General features: G+C 40.8%; 1 protein-coding gene across 2 annotated transcripts in view; it reads right to left on the bottom strand.

The window, feature by feature from the left end:
• Positions 1 to 20,648, bottom strand: part of EFCAB11 (EF-hand calcium binding domain 11) — a 143,887-nt gene that overhangs the window by 96,747 nt on the left and 26,492 nt on the right. The window contains exon 6 of one of the 2 annotated variants that reach the window (XM_041757609.1): positions 9,099 to 9,807. The exons of the other annotated variant lie outside the window; for it this stretch is intronic. Within the exon in view, the coding sequence (XP_041613543.1) occupies positions 9,780 to 9,807 (28 nt within the window). The 3' untranslated portion in view covers positions 9,099 to 9,779. Of the gene's footprint in view, positions 1 to 9,098; positions 9,808 to 20,648 lie in introns of those variants that run through there. 2 annotated transcript variants of the gene reach the window in all.

Genomic DNA, 20,648 nt, shown 5'->3' with positions numbered 1-20,648 from the left:
ACACATTACTGAATAAAATGCTTATAAAATGGGATTCCTTCTCTCAGCCAGAAAAAGGAGACACAACACATTAGGTCAGTCATTAGGAGTGAAAGCCCCACGAACAATGCCACGTCTGCGTTATGCATGAATCTGGCTGGCGCTCCTACATGTCTACCAGAATTTGAATAACTGTGTTTTACTGAACACACATTTAAAGGAGAAAACTATTCCTTAAAAAACAAATTCAAGAATCATTTAAACATAGTTCTCCTGGCCTAGTTTCAGAATCTATCATGAGGTATTTTGTCTAAGTTAAATTTAAAACGTCTCATTTGTCAAGCTGGCCTGTTACAACTAATAGGTTTTAAAATGATGATCAGCCACAGAACCTTAAAAAATATTCCATTTTCATATAAAACCAAAGATCATTCTGCCTGAAATGAAGTTTCATTTTTAAAACTTCATGCATTTGAAAAAAAACCAATCATATACTCTTGGAAGAAATGGTCATTTTCCATGAAAGAAAATGTTAGTAGGATTCAACAGTAGCACCAAAGTAAAACACACACTGTCAAATAAAGGCTGTTTTGCTATTTGGCAAAAACAGAGAGCTTATTTCTATATAATGAGCAGGAGAGAGGGGACGGAAAATTCCAGGTATTTGAAAACTAAGAACGTAGGGTTTTGTTTTTTTTTAAACTTAGTCTTGTGAAAATATAAGCATTTTTAAAAATCACTGTTAGCTTTGGATTATGTTTAGGAAATTATAAAGAGACAACATACAATTATAGTATTAGGGTGTGTAAATAATCACAATTTCTTTTTTTTTTTTAAGATTTTTATTTATTCATGAGAGACAGAGAGAGAGGCAGAGACATAGGCAGAAGGAGAAGTAGGCTCCTCGTGGGGAGCCTGATGCAGGACTGGATCCCAGGACCCCGGGATCATACCCTGAGCCCAAGGCAGATGCTCAACCACTAGGCCACCCAGGTGTCCCTAATCACAATTTCTTATCTACCTTTAAGGCCATTTCTATAGAAATACAGAACTTCAAAATGCACTGTCATTCAAGCAGCACCTCAAACCCCATCTGCGTGTGCACAATGGGACAAAACCTAAGTGGCTGATGGGGCAAAAGGCATGGCTTCAAATGGGATCCTTTGGGGGTGGGCAGTGATTCCCACCATCACCCTCAGGTTTGGTGATTTGCTATGTTTTGCTACACCCTTTGGTCAAATTAAGTCACAGGGTCAGCTCAGATTCAGACAGTGGAGAAAAACCCTAGGTCTTGATGGGAGGAGAGCCAAGGTACCCTGAGAAGGGGTGTGCCAACAAAGGTGGGGGAGTTGTTAAGGTCATCTTTACAAACACCCAGCCGGTACATACACGCATTTGGTCCTTTTCCCACGCAGTGGGTGTCTGAGTAATCTCTAGGGGATTAATGGGAGCATTCTTAACCCAGCAAATTCAATGTTACCATAAAGACTCCTCTCCTCATACATGCACATGGGGCGTAGAAACTCACATTTCTGGGCGTAATGTTCCAGATATTCATGAGGGGTCTAGACCCCACGCCTGAGCACTGCTGACAGAGAGGCAGATCACACGCAGGAAGAGCTGTACAGTGGTGCAAGGCAGGTGGCACATGCTTCATGCACAATGAGATACAGAAACTCCTGTCACGAGCACTGAGAAGAGGGGATGGTCACTGAGGAATAGATGGATCAGAATGCATGACAGAGGAGGGGACCCGACCCCATCCTGAGGAAGGGGCAGGGCTCACAGACCAGGGTGCAAAGGAGGGGACATCCCAGAAAGGAGTCTTCGTGTGCATTATGGGGTGAAGGTAATAGCTCATCAAGAAGGAAGTTAGAAGAACCCAAGGAGAGTGGGCAGAGGTGGCCGGCCTTGAATGCCGAGTTAAGGTCTGGCTTTTAGCATGTACCCTTAGGCAGGGGGCCTGGACACCTGCACTAAGGGGATGGCAAGAGGGCTGACAGCAGAAAGTGCACAAGCAAAGGGACCGGAGATGGAATAAATTTAGTGCAAGGACAGAAAAGGAACAATCAATGATGACTGCAAGAATGAATCTGGGAAAATCATGGTATCACTGACAGAAATAGAAAGGAAAGAGCTGACTTGAGGACAAAGATGATGACTCTCACTTTAAATATCATGAACGGAAGGTGATAACAAGCAACTTAGAACACTTCCAGCTATTTATTAACTGTGTGACTTTGGGAACATTATCTAACATCTCTAAGCTCAGTTTTCTTATCTGGAAAATAGGAATCATAATGTGTGTGTATAACTCATTAGGCTATCGTGAGGACTGAACAAAATCATGGCAATGCTGGGCACTCAAAATATGACAGGTACTTTTGCCATCATTATCCGGTTTATTATTTGACAAACAGTGCAAAAACTTTTTTTTTTTTTGATCATGTGAACTTATGATTATCTGCTACAGCTCTTATCGGTTTTTTTTTTTTCTCCTCCAGTACAACTGAGGTAATTTAAAACATTCTATTCTAATGGCAGTCCTTGTAAATTTTCCATAGCATTTGAATCTGAGAAATTTATAACCCAGAGAAGGCTCCGATTCTATGACAAATTCATCACCACAAACCATTTAAAACTGGTATGTCAGCTGACCCATCTGGATTAGATGTGAACATTTGACAGCTATGGTTTTTCCTAGGAAGCATAACCCAGTAGGTTTAAATGGGGCTTCTTTACACTGAAAAAACTGAAAGAGCATGATTTAATAATTATTTGCAACATGCCAAGGATCCCTTTGGGATGAGAGGTTTCAGTTTGGCTCTGCTTGTTTGGGATATAAGAAAATAAGATTAAATAATGAGTATAAGATCCTATAGTAATAATGCAGATATGAGTGATGGGGAAATAGAAAAGGTAAACCCCAAGTACATTAGAGAATTTAACAGGGGAATTATTGGTAATCCTGGGCAGCAACACATTTATCATGTACATAGTAATTGCTTAATAAACATTTGTTAAATAATGCTGAAACTGGTGATATTTGATGATAAGGACATGTGAATTATTTGGTTTTTTTCTTCATTTCTTGCCATTAGACACCGTACTATCACTCATGGTTTTCTTCAAAGAGTAAGCAAATAAGAGGTATGAAAATGGAGAACCATTTTAAAGAGGTATTTAAAGCTAGAAGGAGGGAAAATTGAAGTCCAGGGAGGTTAACAGATGTGCCTGAATCAGTTTCCTACAAAATGAAGTCGAGCCTGAATCACTGACCAACAGCCTGGTACATATTCCACCACCCCACCGTGGTGAAAACAGAGTAATGGAGAAACTCACACCAGTCAATTCTGTGATTTGTCTGAAGGTCTAACAAAAGGTTGAGAAATGTGGACTTCAATTATGTAAGCCATAAATGTTTCTCATTATGATATTTAAGCAGTTGTGACCATGTAAAATATAGATTTTTTTTTTTTTTTGGCCATTAACACAGTCACATTTTACAGTTTGGCAGTACGAGGTTTTTCATATTTTTATCAAAAGGTTTTATGACCGAATTGTCAGGAATCAGGGAGTTTTTCAAAAAAGGGTGTACAATTCAGCTAAAGTGTTTTCATATATCCACAGCCTTGGGTCTATGAAAAGGGTTATAGCCATAGATTATATAGCTCTATTTTGACCGTGAAAATTTATATGCTGTCCAGATCTTTATTCTATTGAAATTGAAATGGAAAAAGCCCTTAAATAAAACGATTCCTTCAAAAATCTGTAAACTGTGGTAGAGCTGATTGATAAAGAGATTCCAAATCCCTTTCAAGGGTGCACATGGGGAGAGATATAAAAGGGAAAGACAAAGGTTCTCGCTTGCATGATGGATGTGCTTATCTGTACTGCCAAGTTGGGGTCAGACAGTCTGCGGCAGAGCCAATTTCTATCGGTTCATGTGATCTTCGCCAAGGCACTCAGCAGCTCTGCCTCTTAGTTTCCTCATCTCTAAAATGGGGGTAATAAGAGTCGCCACCTCACAGGGCTGCTGTGAGGATCAAAGGAATGATACACAAGGAAATCATGCGGAAAGGCCAGGCCTGGCATGCAATAGGCACCTGATGTGCGCCCACAGTTGTTACCACTCCCCCATGACCACTGACTGCCTTCTCTCTTGCTCCAATCCCCACTCTTCTCCTTTATCCACTCCTGGTCTGTGCCTTCTCTCTCTCTCTCTGGATGCCTTTCTGCCCAGGGTTTTTCAAATCCTAACTCAGTTGCTAAATTCCTGGATGGCCCAGGCTGGACTCAAATCCCCTCAGCTCTTTGTGCTTCTACAGTAGGTACCACTTTCTGTTGGATCCTATGGTCACTCCCTGAAAGGCTATCCCTGTCCAATTTGCTCCAACTTGATACCCTCCTTAGTGCCTTTTTAAAAAAATATATATTTTATATTTGAGAGACACACAGAGAGAGGCAGAGACATAGGCAGAGACACACAGAGAGAGGCACACAGAGAGAGGCAGAGACATAGGCAGAGGGAGCAGCAGGCTCCCTGATGCGGGACTCGATCCCAGGACCCCGGGATCATGCCCTGAGCCAAAGGCAGATGCTCAACCACTGAGCCACCCGGGGGCCCCTCCTTAGTGTCCTGTACGTGGCACTCACTCAGCTAGCATTTGTTTAATAAATCAATAGAGAGACAGAGTTGTCATCTAGTGCCTGATCAACTATAGCTGTTATTACCACTGTCATGAAGGAGGAGAGGCTGGTCCTGGGAGGCCCAAACATCATTGCCTGCTTTCTGGACTAGAGCACAATTTATGAAATATAAAGATAATTTGAAATATAAAGATTTCAAGGCTCAGCAGTTTAGCACCTGCCTTCAGCCCAGGGCGTGATCTTGGAGTCCTGGGATCGAGTCCCATGTCAGGCTCCCGGCATGGGCCTGCTTCTCCCTCCTCCTGTGTCTCTGCCTCTCTATGTCTATCACAAATAAATAAATCTTAAAAAAAAACAAAACAAAACAAAAAAAAACCTCAGGTTTGAAATGAAGCCAACTCGGTCAGTACCCGACTGGAAAGAATGCAGTGTTACTGTCATCTCTCCATTATCCACAGTGCAGAGGAGGAGTAGACCTTTCAAGATTAATGCCCATTTGGCTGTGGCAACTCATTCCTAAAGTCAAAAACCTTTTACGTCCTCCTGTCTCTCTTTAGGACAGTCTAGACACCTTCATTAAAACATCAATAAACAGGGACCCCTGGGTGGCTAGGTGGTTAAGCATCTGCCTTTGGCTCAAGGCGTGATTCTAGGGTCCAGGATCGAGTCCTACATTGGGCTTCCTGCGGGGAGCCTGCTTCTCCCCCGTCTATATCTCTGCCTCTGTCTTTCATGAATAATATTCAAAAATCTTAAAAAAAATAAATATAATAAAACATTAATAAACAGTAAGGGCCTACCAGGGGCCAGGCATAGTGCTCTCACATGTATTCACTCACAAAATTCCCTGAACGACTCAGTGATGTAGGTTCTCTAATATCCATATTTTACAGAGGAGGTGACTGAGGCACAGAGAAGTAACTTTCTCAAAAGTCTAGTTCATTCTAGTTCAGTCTAGTTCTCAAAAGGCTAGTTCATTTTATCTTATTTAAATCCCTCTTCCTTCATTTATAGTCCTATAGGAGTGCACTGGGAATCAGTATGGAATATCTGGAATATTCAACTGCTAGTGGAATGTGAGCTCAGAGGAATTCTCTCAGGTTAAGTCTGACCTGGCCTGGCGGTGTGTGAACTACAATGGGTTTCGTGAGTCAAGGGAGCTCAGGTTAATCTAAGCTGGCCTCCGAATCTCAGGGGATCCAAGCCGACAGGCAAAGCCATGGTCTATCTGGGCAATGACAGCAAGGGGAATCTAGTGAGTATCCCAGATGGCACAGTTATTTTAGAGCAAGAGCCAGCCAGAAGCTTAGGAGAAGGCAGAGTTTGGGGCAAGACTTTGCACTAATCAGGAAAACCCAAGAAGCTAGATGCTAAGCAGGACACGTAGTGCTGTTGTTAAGCAGAAGGTGAGCTTGGGAAAGGGTCCCTGGGTTCAACCCAGATAGAGGCTACTCTTGCCACACTGTAATCCATTCTCTACTCGGCAATAGGAGAGATGAAATAAATGACAAACCTGATCAAGTCACTTCCCTAACTTAAAATATTTCCCTAACTTAAAATAACTTAAAGTTCAAACTTCCTGAACATTACAAGGCCTTACACAATCTGGCCCATGCCTGCCTCTCCAGTCTTATCACTCTGTATTTATCCTTCTGGCCCCACCCACCCACCCAGACAAATGAAAGCAAGTATATTCAACAGCAGACCAGCTACATGGAGGGACTTTGTTGGAACTACCATGCTCTCCTGCTAACCTCTGCAGATGCACTCTGTGAGACGCACTCTGTCTCTGCCTGCCTATGGTCATCCTTCAGGTCTCACACTGGCTGCCGTTTCCTCTGAAGTCAGCCTCATGCCGGCTCCCCAGCCGCATTAAGCATCCTGTACCTTCCCACAATGCTTTGCAGTCATCTTTCAGGATTAACCATCTTGGATACTAACTACCTATTCTCCCCAATTGGACTATTAGCTCCTATTAGCTCCTGGAGGGCAGGGTAGGATTTGTCTTGTTTTCTTTCATATATTCCTAGTGTCTGCAGTGCAGAAGGTGCTAACACATATTTATTTCCCCAAAACAGGAAAAAATACAAGCCCGAGGACAAATGTGCTCAGGGCAGAGACATCTTCTCAAGTGACTCTGGGCAAGGAGAAGACAGGATTGCACATTCCACACCAAGTATAAGGTGAGGACCATACATACAGTCAGGCATCCAGGGAGGATTTGGAAACGTTACCAAGAATCCACAAAGGGTCTAAATTTCAGTCACTGATTTGAAAGCTATACAAACTGTGTCCAATGCAATCACAAAAATATAGAGGTCTACTGAGTACTCATGTCACTTTGAGTGTTGAGAGCTTCACTTGGAAGACATGAGAGTCTGACTTTTAGAGCTTTTAACTTGTAGGGAGAAGGAGGAAGAGCACCCTGACCTTGAGGTAGAACACAAGAATTCAGAAAAGTTACACTACAATCTCTTCTTTAGCATTGATACGAACCTAGAACCTACCGACTAGGGGACAGGAAATAACCATGAGCTAAATAAAGAGAACCTGGGTCACCATGGGATAGTATTGTTAGGAAGTGGCAAAGGGGAAACCATAAAGGCTATTTTGTTTTAATCATTAACGAAAGTACACCTACCTCTCATGTTATGGATCAGGCTTGGGGGAGAAAAGACAAATTAATCTAACTTAAAATAACTTAAAGCAAACGACTTTTAGCAATGTTATGAAGCCAGCTAGCAAAATAAATAGAAATGAGGTCCAAGGAATCGAAACATGGAAATTTGAAGAGAAAAAGAACTGCACAAAGCAAAACAGACCAAATATAAGGCTAACCAAACAAAAGCTAAATCAAATAAATAGGCATTGCCTTGTGCCCTGGAGGACTGCCAAGGAGAGTGAATTTCAACAAAGAATACGTCTGCCACCAGTTCAGAAAACTTCAATTCCAGAGGGCCGAAGGAGGGTTGCAGCCAACACAGAGCACCACGGGAGCACTGGGGTAGAGATGTGCAGGTCACAGAGTATTTTGGGCACTCTATACAAACACTAGAACCTTCCCCTAAGCAACACAGAAGCAGGCAGCCCACTTCCTCCTTATGCATCCCAACAGAGCCCTTTAGAAGAAACAAATGAGGTCACAGAAATGTGCAACTCTGAGGATAGCCTTCTCTTCCCAATTTGTAGATAAAAGGGCCACTGTCAATATGTCTTGACCAAAATCCAAAGTGTTAAGATGAAGTGAGTCCATGCAGCCCAAGTGAAAGCACTGGCAATCACCTGTGAACTTGGACCCTAAAGACAGAGTCTTGGGCTTTGGAGCTGAAATCAAGGTAGATGAAGGAAGTCTCACTTCCTGGGTTAGAGCTCAGCTCGGGCCTGGAGTAGTCATACTAAGTAGTAAGAGCAGTAATCCTAGGTACAGCCATCACCACCACTACCGTGGTCCCCCTGCCTGACCATTCGTATTGTGTCAGGCATAGAGTTAGGTGTTTTGCGTGAATCAACCCTTTCTACATCTTATTATCCTAGTTTTATAGCTGGTCACTTTACAGATAAAGGAACCAAGCTAAACTGAACTATTTCTCAAAGATCTCCCAACCAATAAGCAAAGAAGCAGTTATTCCAAACATGCTCTTAACCAACAGACCTGGCCAGAAGTCCATTAAAAGAAGGCAGATAATTAGTAAACACTTATTAATTGTTGGCTTGGTATGTACTATGAACTAAGCTAGGTGACACTGAGGCAAAAAATAAGGAAGATTAAACAGAATTCCTTTTACCTACTCTGAAAAAAAAACTTGAACTTTATTAGTCTTTAAAGAAAGAAGCCTCCCTACTCTTTAAAATTGACTGTAACCTATCCAGCAAATATTCAGGTTGTTCAAATCCGTAAGGAGACTAACAAAACAAAAAGAGAGTTGATAATATATAGCTCAGGGGCTGTTTTTGGTTGGCATTACCCAAAATGCAGACTTATTTCATTCCAAGCACTGGGAGGCCTGAGAGTCTGAAGCTCCTTAAGATTTCCTGAGCGTAGCATTGCTTTTTGCTCAGATTTCTCTATTGCTCTCTTGATTGAAATTTCTGTACATTAATATGTGCTTTTTTTTTTCTACATGACCTATTTTCCAATGGGACTGAGGGGGAAAATCGCAAATGCATATTTAAAGCCACAAGAATATTTAAATTCTCCCTATTTTTGTCAGACATTTTTAGTACTTTCTATTTGAGATGAAAGATAAAAACTTGTGTGCATGATTAATTGTAATGATGAAAGAATGCGAGGCAGTTGCTTAAGAAACAAGAACAACAAAGGGATAAACTACTGCAGGCATCACCAGGACTGGAATGACACTGCTCTGTGTACTTGATTTCCATGGCAACTAGCAATGGGAAGATGAATGTTTCATAGTCACTCCGCTCTGCAGTACACGTCTATAAATCAAACTTGCATAAAGAGCACAAGATTTCTGCTGTGGGCTGTACTCAGAGCTGGTTTATTTTCCTGTTACTGTATAAGTATGGAAAAGAAGCACAAAAACAATGAGGTCATTTTTAGTGGGGAACAAACTCAGAAATTACTAATACACCTGCGGCATAGGATGTCATTCATCTAGCAAGAGACGAGAAGTGGAGCAGGCGAGGCAGCCTGCAAAGGAAAACCTGGTCTGCTTCGGTAGGGGTGCTTCAGTAGGGGTAGCAGACATGGGCACCTGTGTGCTCTGAGAACCGTGTGCTGGGTGCCTCTCTGCCCCTCCCCTCAGCTCTGCTCCGAAATGTATGTGGGAGCATCTTAATTAACTGTCTTGGATACAAAGTTTTCATTCTGATAATTGGGTAGAGATGATGCTCTGGGTTTCGTAGGGAAGCTTAGAGAGCCTGAACAAACACACACCTGCTTTTGTTTCCACGGAAAATGGCTTCTCGTGTAGACATTAGGGCAGATAAATAATGTGCTGGCGTTGAACTGGGAGTCAGGAGACCTGAGTTTTGATCCAGGTCTGTGTAACCTTGAGGAAGCTGTTAAGTTCATTGACCTCCATTTTCTCAGCTAGGAGAGAGATGGTGTATGTGATTTCTGAAGCCTCTACCGTCATCCGAGGCCATGATTCTGTCTGTATCTCAAAGATCCAAATCAAGGAGATCTAACCAAAGATGTCAGCTCTGCCATTCCTAAAAAATAAATATATATATATTGACAGCCATATTATTAATTGTGTTTTATGACTTTATCATCATAGTGAAGCATCTGCCAACCGGTGTCAACCTTCCAGACACATATTATGCTGTGGAAAAATTAACAAATTCCATCACCAGAGTTTTAAAAAGTTTTAGAAATTTTACAATCCTATAACTGATTTTTGTAACATTATAAAGAATACTTAAATTTAAATAATCTTCCTGTTATATAGATAAGGGCTGCCTATCAGTTCCTGCCAAGCAGGAAGCATCCTGCTTCTTGAAGTCTACAGCTGTCTTCTGGGGTTCATCTTTGTAACAGTAATGCCTAGTAAGAGTTTGTGAAACAAATACAGGAACAGGTAAGCCAACTCTGAGACACACCTTTGCTACACCTTTTAGCAATCTTTTATTGCCTTCCTCAGTCTTCAATGTTTAAGCAGACCGACCTACAGACAAATATCACGAGGATATAGAGGCAAGTATCTGAAGACCAGATAAACTATCTGAGTATCTCTTCTGTGAGTTTGCGAGTCTACAAAATCCTCATGGAACTTCACAACCTAGAAATATATTTTCATTAGCAAAGCATGAGGCATAATCAGACATAAAGAGGACCTTCCGTCCTCAGACTTGACTAAGTCTGGGGGTAGAGCAGAGGCTCAAAGGGACTCACTCCCAGCCTCTGCTTCCAATGATGGTAGCAAAGGAAATGACACCCAAGGAGCCCTCCTTATCTCAGTTAATGCTTATGCCAACTCTGGGGAAAAGATGTTATTATCCGTGTTTACAAGCTGGGAAAGCTGAGCTGTAGTCCTGTAAGTGACTACAGGATGACAATTATTAAATGTATAGCAAAATTACAATCACTCTCCCTGACCCCAAGGCCTTTCTGTGCTTCTGACTAAATTTCAAGACACAGTCAAGAAACGGACTATTGCTCTACTGGGCTTTTTTGGCACTAAAAAATTAAGGGGTTAAAAAGAGTTAAACAAACCTAGCCCTTAAAAAGCACACTAGTGGTAAAAACAGTAGTAATCAGGGGTGCCTGGGTGGCTCAGCTAGTTAAGTGTCTGACTCGTGGTTTCAGCTCAGGTCATGATCTCAGGGTCCTGGGATCGAGCCCCACACGCTGGGCTCTGCGCTCAGTGCAGAATCTGCTTGTCTCTCTCTCCCTTTACTCCTCCCCATGCTCTTGCATGCGTGCATATGTTCTCTCTCTCAAATAAATAAATATGTAAAAAATACTACTACACGGTATTTCTTAAATCTAAATTCAGATCATAAATTGAACCAGGTACACTACTCTAGCATACATTATCGCCCAGACTTCAATTCCCCAGACGACAGGCTAAAGGCTATTTCCAGGATGGAGCCAGACGTTACACAACCATGTAATTTCCAATATGTGAACACTATGGGAGCCAATGAGATCTTTACAGGAGTTTACTAGGAATGTACTCTGCTGCCTAGTGAAGAGATTTGGTTTGGTTCCTAAGCTGAGAAGATGTAATAATCTGGGCATATATTTTTGATACTAATTTTTCAAAAACTAATAAAATGACATTTATCAAGCAAGGCTCTGGCTTAACCTCCTCTTTTCAATTAGTTTCTTATCAGAGTTTTTAGCACCACCAACTGGTTAAAGAGATCTACTGCAAGTTTTGTTTGTCTCTCAACCTGCTTGGTTCATTAAGAGAGGACCATACATTTATTTCACATTTAATTTGTGGTAATTTACTTCAGGTACTAAATAAAATCAGAAATGCCTTTCCTTGTCAGTCAAATAAATAGTAATACACTTTGGCTTGTTCACATAAGAAGGTATACTTTGGTTAGGAAGTCATTAGAGAAAACTAAATCTACCCACGAAAGCTAATTTGATTTATTAAACCATAAGCTTGCCCCCAAAACACAAACACTAAGAATTACAATGAAAATCAGAAACTAAAAGAGAAAGAACACAAAATGGTACTGAACACCACACAAGCCTATTGTGTTAATATCAAACATTAATTTAATTGGGAATAAAAATGATTGAGGAGGTAATTTCACATTTAAAGACTTTTGAGATGGGATCCCTGGGTGGCTCAGCACTTTAGCGCCTGCCTTCAGCCCAGGATCTGATCCTGGACACCCAGGATCGAGTCCCACATCGGGCTCCCTGCATGGAGCCTGCTTCTCCCTCTGCCTAGGTCTCTGCCTCTCTCTCTTTCTGTGTCTCTCATGAATAAAAAAAATAATAATAAAATTGTTAAAAAATAATAAAATAAAATAAAGACTTTTGAGTTTTCCACCAAGATTCCTGACTCAAAGATGGATGCTGCCATCTGACATGCAAGTACATACCATCATTTATCTTTCCTTCTTGTTTAACTGAAACACATCTAGCCATGGGTGCCAGGAAACATACACACAGCACAACTGAGCATTTAACAGTTCAAATCTCATCTCTGTACAATGAATCAGTCAGTAAAAATTAATAGCCCTGAAGAACTAAGTCTGAGGATTTCTCCAAAACCACCAATTTGTGAACATAAGTTGTCCATGAAAAGTACATCCAGCCACTTGTTGTCATGACCAACTTGTAACCTGTAGAATGAATGGCACCAACATTATAACAAATTTAGTCACTACAGAAACTTATCTATTATTCTACTAGGCAATGTACAAGAGAGAAAGAAAAAGAAGGTTCCAACCAATTAAATGAATTTGACTATGATGGCAGCGTTCCATTAAAAGCTTTCTGATAGAGTTTAAAACTACTGTAATAATTTTCTGATGATAGCAGTTTAAATCTCTATACAAATGTGTAGTCAAATTCATATTTTTTAAGCCCTCTGCATCTAAATCTGCAATTGAAAGTCCTGTAAAGAAGACAATCTGTAATAATCCCAGATAAAATGAAGAACCAGCAGATGCTCTACTCAATTTAACACATAATTTGAAGATATAAACTTTGATCAGCTTCATTCTATTCCTGTCCTTTTATTTATTCATTCATTCATATATTCATTGAACACCTCTCCATCAAACAGTTAGGTTTCTGCAAAAAGGGAATAACAGTGTGCCTCTTCTACTGCCCTCTACTATCCCTGGGTTGAGCCTCACTCAATATGCCATCTCCAAAGCAGAGAAGATTTCTATTCAAAGTCATGAATGGATTACAAGAAATCTTAAAAATAATATTGACTTGGGTTGAGAAATACATTTTTTAACTTTAATTTTGTTTCCACATCGGTTCTTTAACATAACTTCTGAATGATACTTAATGCTAAATGTGTTCAGATGTTTTATTTTAACTGTAAACTCAGTCTACCATTATTAGGCAGCGGTATTCTTAAATCAAAAGATACAATTTTGAGGTGTAAGAAAGACACATGACCACTAACAAGGTCAGTGTGACTGTCATCAAATAAAATGTTTTTATTATTTGTCGGTTTTCTATGTCAGTTTTCTTCTTTAACCAAAGGATACAGTAATTACCTGTAGAGTGGGTATGAGTAACAAATAGCTAATGCGTAGGATCACTGCATGGATTCAGTAAGATTACACTAACAGGGGCTTAATAAATGGGAACTGCCATCAGTGGCACTGAATGATACAATGCTAGGAAAGTTGGGGGAAGGGGTGTGAGCATCAAGGACAGAGCTCCCGGGTGGGGTGTTCAACACCTGGAGAAGGTGACAAGAATGAAACCTGAGAAAAAGAATGGGGGGGCTACCTGGAGGGACTTGGGTTGGGAGAGCAGTTTTCTAGGCTGGAGGATTAGGTGTGTCTGTAGACAGTGATGGAAGTTATAAACAGGAGAGGAAATGGCTGACAGAGAAAGGTCTTAGATCAGAAAACAAGGGGCTGATGATATCAGAACAAAGGAGAGGAAGAAAAAAATAATAGATCCTGTTCCTTACAACTAGAATTGAAAGAAAATTGAGAACTTTTGGGGGTGAAGAGAAAGCAGCAAAGAAAATCCGGGCAGAAGCCAGGACCCTGCCCTTGAAGCAGAAGGCAAGCTCACATGCAGAGCAGAGGGAAAGGTTTGGTACAACGATGACAGACAACAAGTCGATCTGATCATGTGTAACAATGCTAATGAACTGGCTTGGGGTGTGATGCTGAGAATTCTGAAGCCCCTCAGAGGCATGCAAGCTATAGGTACAGGAAAAGATGCTGATGGCACTCATGCCAACAATTTGCTGTCCCTGAAAGAGGAAATCAAAGATAGATGAGAGAAAGTTCTCCCAGATGGCAATAAGGGTATGACGTGACTTGAGTGACAGCTATCCTAAACCTGAGCATAAGGAAAGTATTCTGGAATTACATAGGATCAGAGCTGGGGAACTATGTACAGAAGATGGATTCAGGTAGTCCAAACACTTTTATCAAGTAGACACAGCAGTTTCTGCCTGAACTGAGAATGTGGTCCAATATGGGATACAAGGGATCTAAGTAATGGGATTCAGGAAGGTAGACACACGAGTTCACAAATCTTTCAGACATTACACTTGATGGGAGAGGGAGAGTGAAATTTTTGTGGTATGTGTGTTCTGGGGAGGAGGTAGACACACTGGAGAAAGGCAGCAAATGGTCAGCTCGCTTTAGGTCAGATTGGCATGGAGCAGGTCCAACTACCAAGGCCACTTGAGAGCATGGGCTGTGGGCAGGTCAGAACCAAACCTTGGACAGAGGCTCAGCCTGAGGCTGGATTACAAGTGAAGAAAATGAGGGGAAACAGGTGTAAACGTTTATTCCCTGGGCTTAGTTGCAACCTAAAAGAGTTGAGGTGGGGCAGCCCGGGTGGCCAGGGGTTTAGCGCCGCCTTCAGTCCAGAGCGTGATCCTGGAGACCTGGGATCAGGTCCCGCATCAGGCTCCCTGCATGGAGCCTGTTTTTCCCCCTCTGCCTGTGTCTCTGCCTATCTCTCCCTTTTTTTCTCTCATGAGTAAATAAATAAAATCATTTAAATAAATAAATAAATAAATAAATAATAAAGTTGAGGTGAGAGATGCAGATACACTAGGGGCAGAAAGGATGATGGGGTCTAACACAAGAGTCCAGCAGCCATGTTTAGCTACCAGTAACTACTTCTGGGATCCCAAAATTTCAAGTTCCATGGATGAGGGTGGGAGTAGAGATGGGTGGTAAGCAGGAGAAAGGGTAGGAAAAGTAAAGGTTATCTGAACAGACATTTTTCCAAAGAAGACATCCAGATGGCCAACAGACACCTGAAAAGATGCTTCAACATCACTCATCATCAGGGAAATGCAAATCAAAACCACAATGAGACATCACCTTAGTCCCATCAGAATGGATAAAATAAAAAACACAAGTAATAACAGATTTTGGTGAGGATGTGGAGAAAAAGGAACACCTGTGGATTGTTGGTGGGCATGCAAACTGATGCAGCCCCACAGAAAACAGTATGGAGGTTTCTCAAAAAATTAAAAATAGAATTATCATATGAACCTATAATTCCATTATTGGGTATTTACGCCCCCAAAACAGAAACACTATTTCGAAAAGATCTATGTACCTCTAAGTTTATGGCAGCATTATTTACAATAACCAAGATGTGGAAGCAACCCAATTTCCATAGATGGATGGATGAAGAAGATGTGGGCTATACCCACAATGGAATATTACTGAGACATAAGAAAGAATGAGCTCCTGCCATCTACAATAACATGAATGGATCTAGTGGGTACAATGCTAAGTCAGTCAAGAGAAAGACAAATGCCATGTGTTTTCACTCAATGTAGAACTTAGAAACAATGAAAAAAGAGACAAACCAATAGACGCTTAAATACAAACAAACTAGTGGCTACCACAGAGGAGGTGGGGGGAGGATGGATGAGAGAGACAAAGGGGATTAAGAGTATGCTTTTCGTGATAAGCACTGAGTAATGTACAGAACTGTTGAATTATACTGTACACCTGAAACTAATATAACACTGGGTGCTAATTATACTTCAGTTAAAAAAAAAAAAGTAAAGGTTATCAGTATTAGGACCTATGCTGCCTCTTCTGGGGTCAGTTTAGGACCTGGGGTAGGCAGAGGTGAGGTAAAGAACAGGAACTAACAGGTGCCACAAGAAGTCCAGAGTGCACTTAATTACCACACTTCCTGACTTTCTCAGGCAGCAGATTGCAACCAAGAAGGGATGACAAGCAGATATTGTGGGCAAACAGGAAATGATAAACAGAGTGCCAAAATCAGCCACTGATGAGAGGGTCTTCCAAGTGGATCAAAGCAGAATCCTACCTTATAAAGAAATAATTGTGAATTTATATATTAGCACCCCTATCCAGTTAAAATTACAAAATCCCACCGGTCAATTTAAAATTGTCTTTTGCTTTCACAACTTATTTGGAAAAATACTATTATAATTCCAAAGGCAAGATGCATTAACACATGGGTTCCTATCAAAACAACCTAAACTGGGATGCCTGCTATAGTCTTATGTGATAAAATGCTACATCAGCTTCCTTTTGTACATTTTTGTAAATAGTTCCTTTTGTGTATAGTACAGATAACCAAATGAAATCTCAGTATAACAATCTAAACTAATCCAATCCATACGCAGAGAAAAGTTATTTAATTATGCAACTAGTTTACCAAGAACATTTCTGGGCAGAGTGAATGTGCCTTGCTTCCTCATGTTCATGCTTGGTATTATGGTGATAAAAGGCATGGTTCCTGCCCTCAGGATGCTTACACTGTTAAAAGAAGAAGGGAATATGACAGGGATTAAGCTCAGCAGTCAATCTGCCTGAGTTTGAGTCTTGGATCCATTACTCACCAGCCAGTGACCTTGAGCACATCCTATGACCTCTCCAAACTTTTTCCTCCTCTGTAAAACAGGGACAGACAGGGCCTAACCCAGGAGGGTCCTATGAGGATTCATTCAACAAAGTGCCTGGTATGCAGTAAATACAGTAAATATTAGTGGCCGGTGTTGTTGTGCTTACTATTATTAGATACCTTAATGTGGCTAGTGCTATAGGAGTTCTAAGAAGAGGAAAGAAACTTTCTGGGCCAGAGTGTTCAGGGAAGGCTAGACAGAAGAGAGAGTTCATCTAAGCTCTGAAGAATGGATGCCATTTAGGTTTGTGGATGAGGGAGTTTGAGAAGAGAGGGCAGCATGAGCAAAAATGCTAAAAATGATAGGATCAGTATAGGGTAGGCAGATCAGGATGGTGGAGTAGAATTTCTGATTTGGGAAATGCTGGGAGACATGCTAAAAAGGCACATGAGGTCTCTGTGTGTAGGGGCCTTGTATATCAGGCCAAGGGATCTAGGGGCTATCCCGAAGGCAATGAAAAACTATTGCAGTTAAGAAATACAATTAGAAAGGAATACTAAAAAAGTAATATTAATTTCCCTCATCCAAAATGTAACCAAAAAGGCAGGCCAGTGATTTTCAAACTTTAATGTGCGTATCTACCACCCAGGGGTCATATTAAAGTGAACACGTTTGACTCTGTACATTTGGGGTGGGGCCTGAGGTTAGGTATTGCTAATAAGCTCCCTGGTGCTGATACTGCTGGTCCTTGGAATACTCTTTAAATGGCAAGTGTGTATATATTCAACGTAGCTTGATGGAGGACAGTCACCTGGTAGGAGATAGACAAGATGGCTAGACATGAGGTAGCAAACTCATCATGGGTCATTGTGTCACAGAGATAAAAACTCAGTACAGGAAATTTTGTATTCTGATTTTTAGGATATATGTAAGGAGGACAACCAAAACTCTTAAATGTAACTCCTAACTCTGAGCCCATTTTTTTCCGTGTCTTAAAATAATGTTTATTTAAATATCTCATATAAAATGGCAATTTATTTTATTAAGTACAAGCTTTTCTTATTTTATTAATATGATGCATAATATTATCGAGATTATTTTACCCAGGAGTTAGCTATCTACTGCAAAAGAAAAACATAAGAAACTGATTCCTCTTTCTATAAAGGAAAATGGCATGAATACATTCATGATGTGTGGCTATTAATAACTTCAGGGATGACTGAAAGGGTTAGCAACATTTGGTCATAAGAAAGAAACCGTGGCAACAGTATCTTATGTGACAGTTGGATTAAAAGAAAAATAGCCCTCATGCTATTACAGCAAGAACAGCATATTCAACCATATATGTAGATGAGGAATTGGATACGTTGGCCATAACACTTGTTATAGTGACATCTCAAAAACTAAACCCAGGGTTGGATAGCTGTCAAAGCCAGTAATTTCCTCTTGAGAGCGGTCTTTGTCACACTGACAGACCACATCTGTATTCATGCGGTGGTGGATTCTGAATAATATCTGTGATACACAGGGAAAATAAAGAAGACCGCCATGCCACTCTCCATGATAGATAACCTCACCAGCGACTTCTGGAATGAGAAGAAGCCTGCCAGATCATATAACACAACAGCCTCATTTCTGAGATGAGGAGAGTGCAGGCCACAGAGGTTCGGTGATTTGTGGGAAGGCGGGTAAGTGGCAAGAGCTGGGACTAGAACTCAAGTCTCCTGCTTCCCAGCCATGGGGCTTACTGCTCCACATGACCTTCACAGGGCGCCAGGGTGGCACTGAGAGGGTACAATAAAAAACACATAATAGAAAGCCCGTTTGCTACATAAGCCATTCATTTTCATAAAATAGAATCATATATTCAACACGTACAAAATTGTGCTGTACTATCGCCAAGTGTGGTGTTGAACACTCTGCTGTGCCTACTCACGTTAAGCTCGCACTCATAGTGGATTATATATGCACAAATAACTATGACTAAGTATAAAGAAGGAAAGATACGACAGAAATTTAAAGCAGAAGGTGAAGATAATTTCTTTTGGGGGGTTGCAAGGTGGTGGGTAAGGTGTAGGGCAGGGCCAGCTTTCAGGATAAGAAAAGTTTAACAGAGGGACCTTGAAGGCGAGTAGAATTTGCATATGGATGGGCTTAACATAGAACAGGACTACAAAATCTGGACATCCTAAACCTAAAAGAGATTAAATATTCCTTCCAATCAAATAATATATCCTTGATAATATGAACTAAGTTAGCTTAACAGAAGAAACCAAAATAACACATTCTATTTGAAAATCTGCATAATGAGGTCATCACTCTTCTCTACTTATTTCCCACCAGTTGCTGAGCCTCAATTCCTGCATCACCAATTCTAAAGTTATACTGGTAAAAGGACACTCTTCAAATGCAAGGTTATAACTTTTGTTCACAGTACAAAATCAATTAAAAACCCTCTGGGGGAAAAAAAAAACCTCTGAAAACTGGAATTTTCTTAAAACGATTAGAATATATTTCGATAGCTGGATTTTTTTTTTTAAAGATTTTATTTATTTATTCATGAGAGACACAGAGAGAGAGAGAGAGAGAGAGAGAGAGAGAGAGAGGCAGAGACACAGGCAGAGGGAGAAGCAGGCTCCATGCAAGGAGCCTGATGTGGGACTCGATCCCGGGTCTCCAGGATCACACCCTGGGCTGCAAGCAGCGCTACCCCGCTGCGCCACTGGGGCTGCCCGATAGCTGGATTTTTAAAGTAGAGTTTTATTCAATATGTTGTATGAAATCCTCAAAGAAATGAAAAATTTTTAAAGATTTTATTTATTTATTCATGAGAGACACACAGAGAGAGGCAGACCCACAGGCAGAGGGAGAAGCAGGCTCTCTGCAGGGAGCTCGATGCGGGACTTGATCCCAGAACCCTGGGGTCTGAGCTTAAGGCAGATGCTCAACCACTCTGGGCCCCAAGAAATGAAATTCTGAGGTCAGCTTGAATAGCTTACACACACTGATACTGCCCATTCAGGAACCACATGCAACAGGATAATCAGAAAAGGAAAACTCTGGCAATACAATTCTGAAACAAAAAAGTGAAATAAAAACAAAGAAGATAAAAGAAATTGTAAAATAAAAATTGAAAATTCAAGAAGTCTATTTCTTTGGCCATTATACTTACACACCAGATATTGCTTGTAACAGCTATCTGTATACAAAGAATGAGATAGGACTTCTAGGTTTGAAAAAAAAATACTTTTCTATACACAGAAGCATGCGGATAATTCTGGATCAATCATCATATTCATCATAGTAGGTACTCACTATAATAACTGTGTTCATATTGAGGTCACATGACTACATTTATAAGAGAACCATTCTGATACATAAAATAATGACTAGGAAACCTTTTCTTGTCTGAGAAAATGATATGCAACAAGTGTGCTACCAGCAGAAAAGAATTACAGAAAGTTAAAGAAGAGTGAGAAATATTACTTCAAGAGAGGCAAATGAATTGAAAAATAAGTGGTATCTTTAAAAAAAAAAAGATTCTATTTATTTATTTGAGAGAAGAGAGAGTAGGGAGGGGCAGAGGGAGAGAGAAAGAATCCCAAGCTGACTCCACACTGAGCACAGAGCCCAACATGATCTCATAACCCTGAGATCATGATCTGAGCTGAAACCAAGAGTTGGATGCTTAACCAGCTGAGCCACCCAGGCGCCCTGAAAAATAAATGCTGTTTTAAATCACTCTCCTTTAGGCCCCTTGGCTCTGTAAGACTCTCTTCCATTCAGTGTAAAAGAAGAGTCTGTTAGTTCATTCTATCCAAGGTCATGACAACCCTTCCCTCTATAATGGCCGTGACATGAGACATGTATGATCTTTCTGCCAAGAAAATATCTATCACTTCCTAAACCCCTAACCCACTAAAACTCTGACATTGAAAATATCTTCACCAACAAGTCATAATGCTCTTATTGTCAACCCATTTTTAATATCCAGAAAAGGAAAGTTAGAGGTTCCTTGTTTTTTGACCTTCC

Source organism: Vulpes lagopus, chromosome 6, assembly GCF_018345385.1.
Source record: "Vulpes lagopus strain Blue_001 chromosome 6, ASM1834538v1, whole genome shotgun sequence".
Taxonomy (NCBI): domain Eukaryota; kingdom Metazoa; phylum Chordata; class Mammalia; order Carnivora; family Canidae; genus Vulpes; species Vulpes lagopus.
This window is presented reverse-complemented; position numbering and strand designations above follow the sequence as displayed.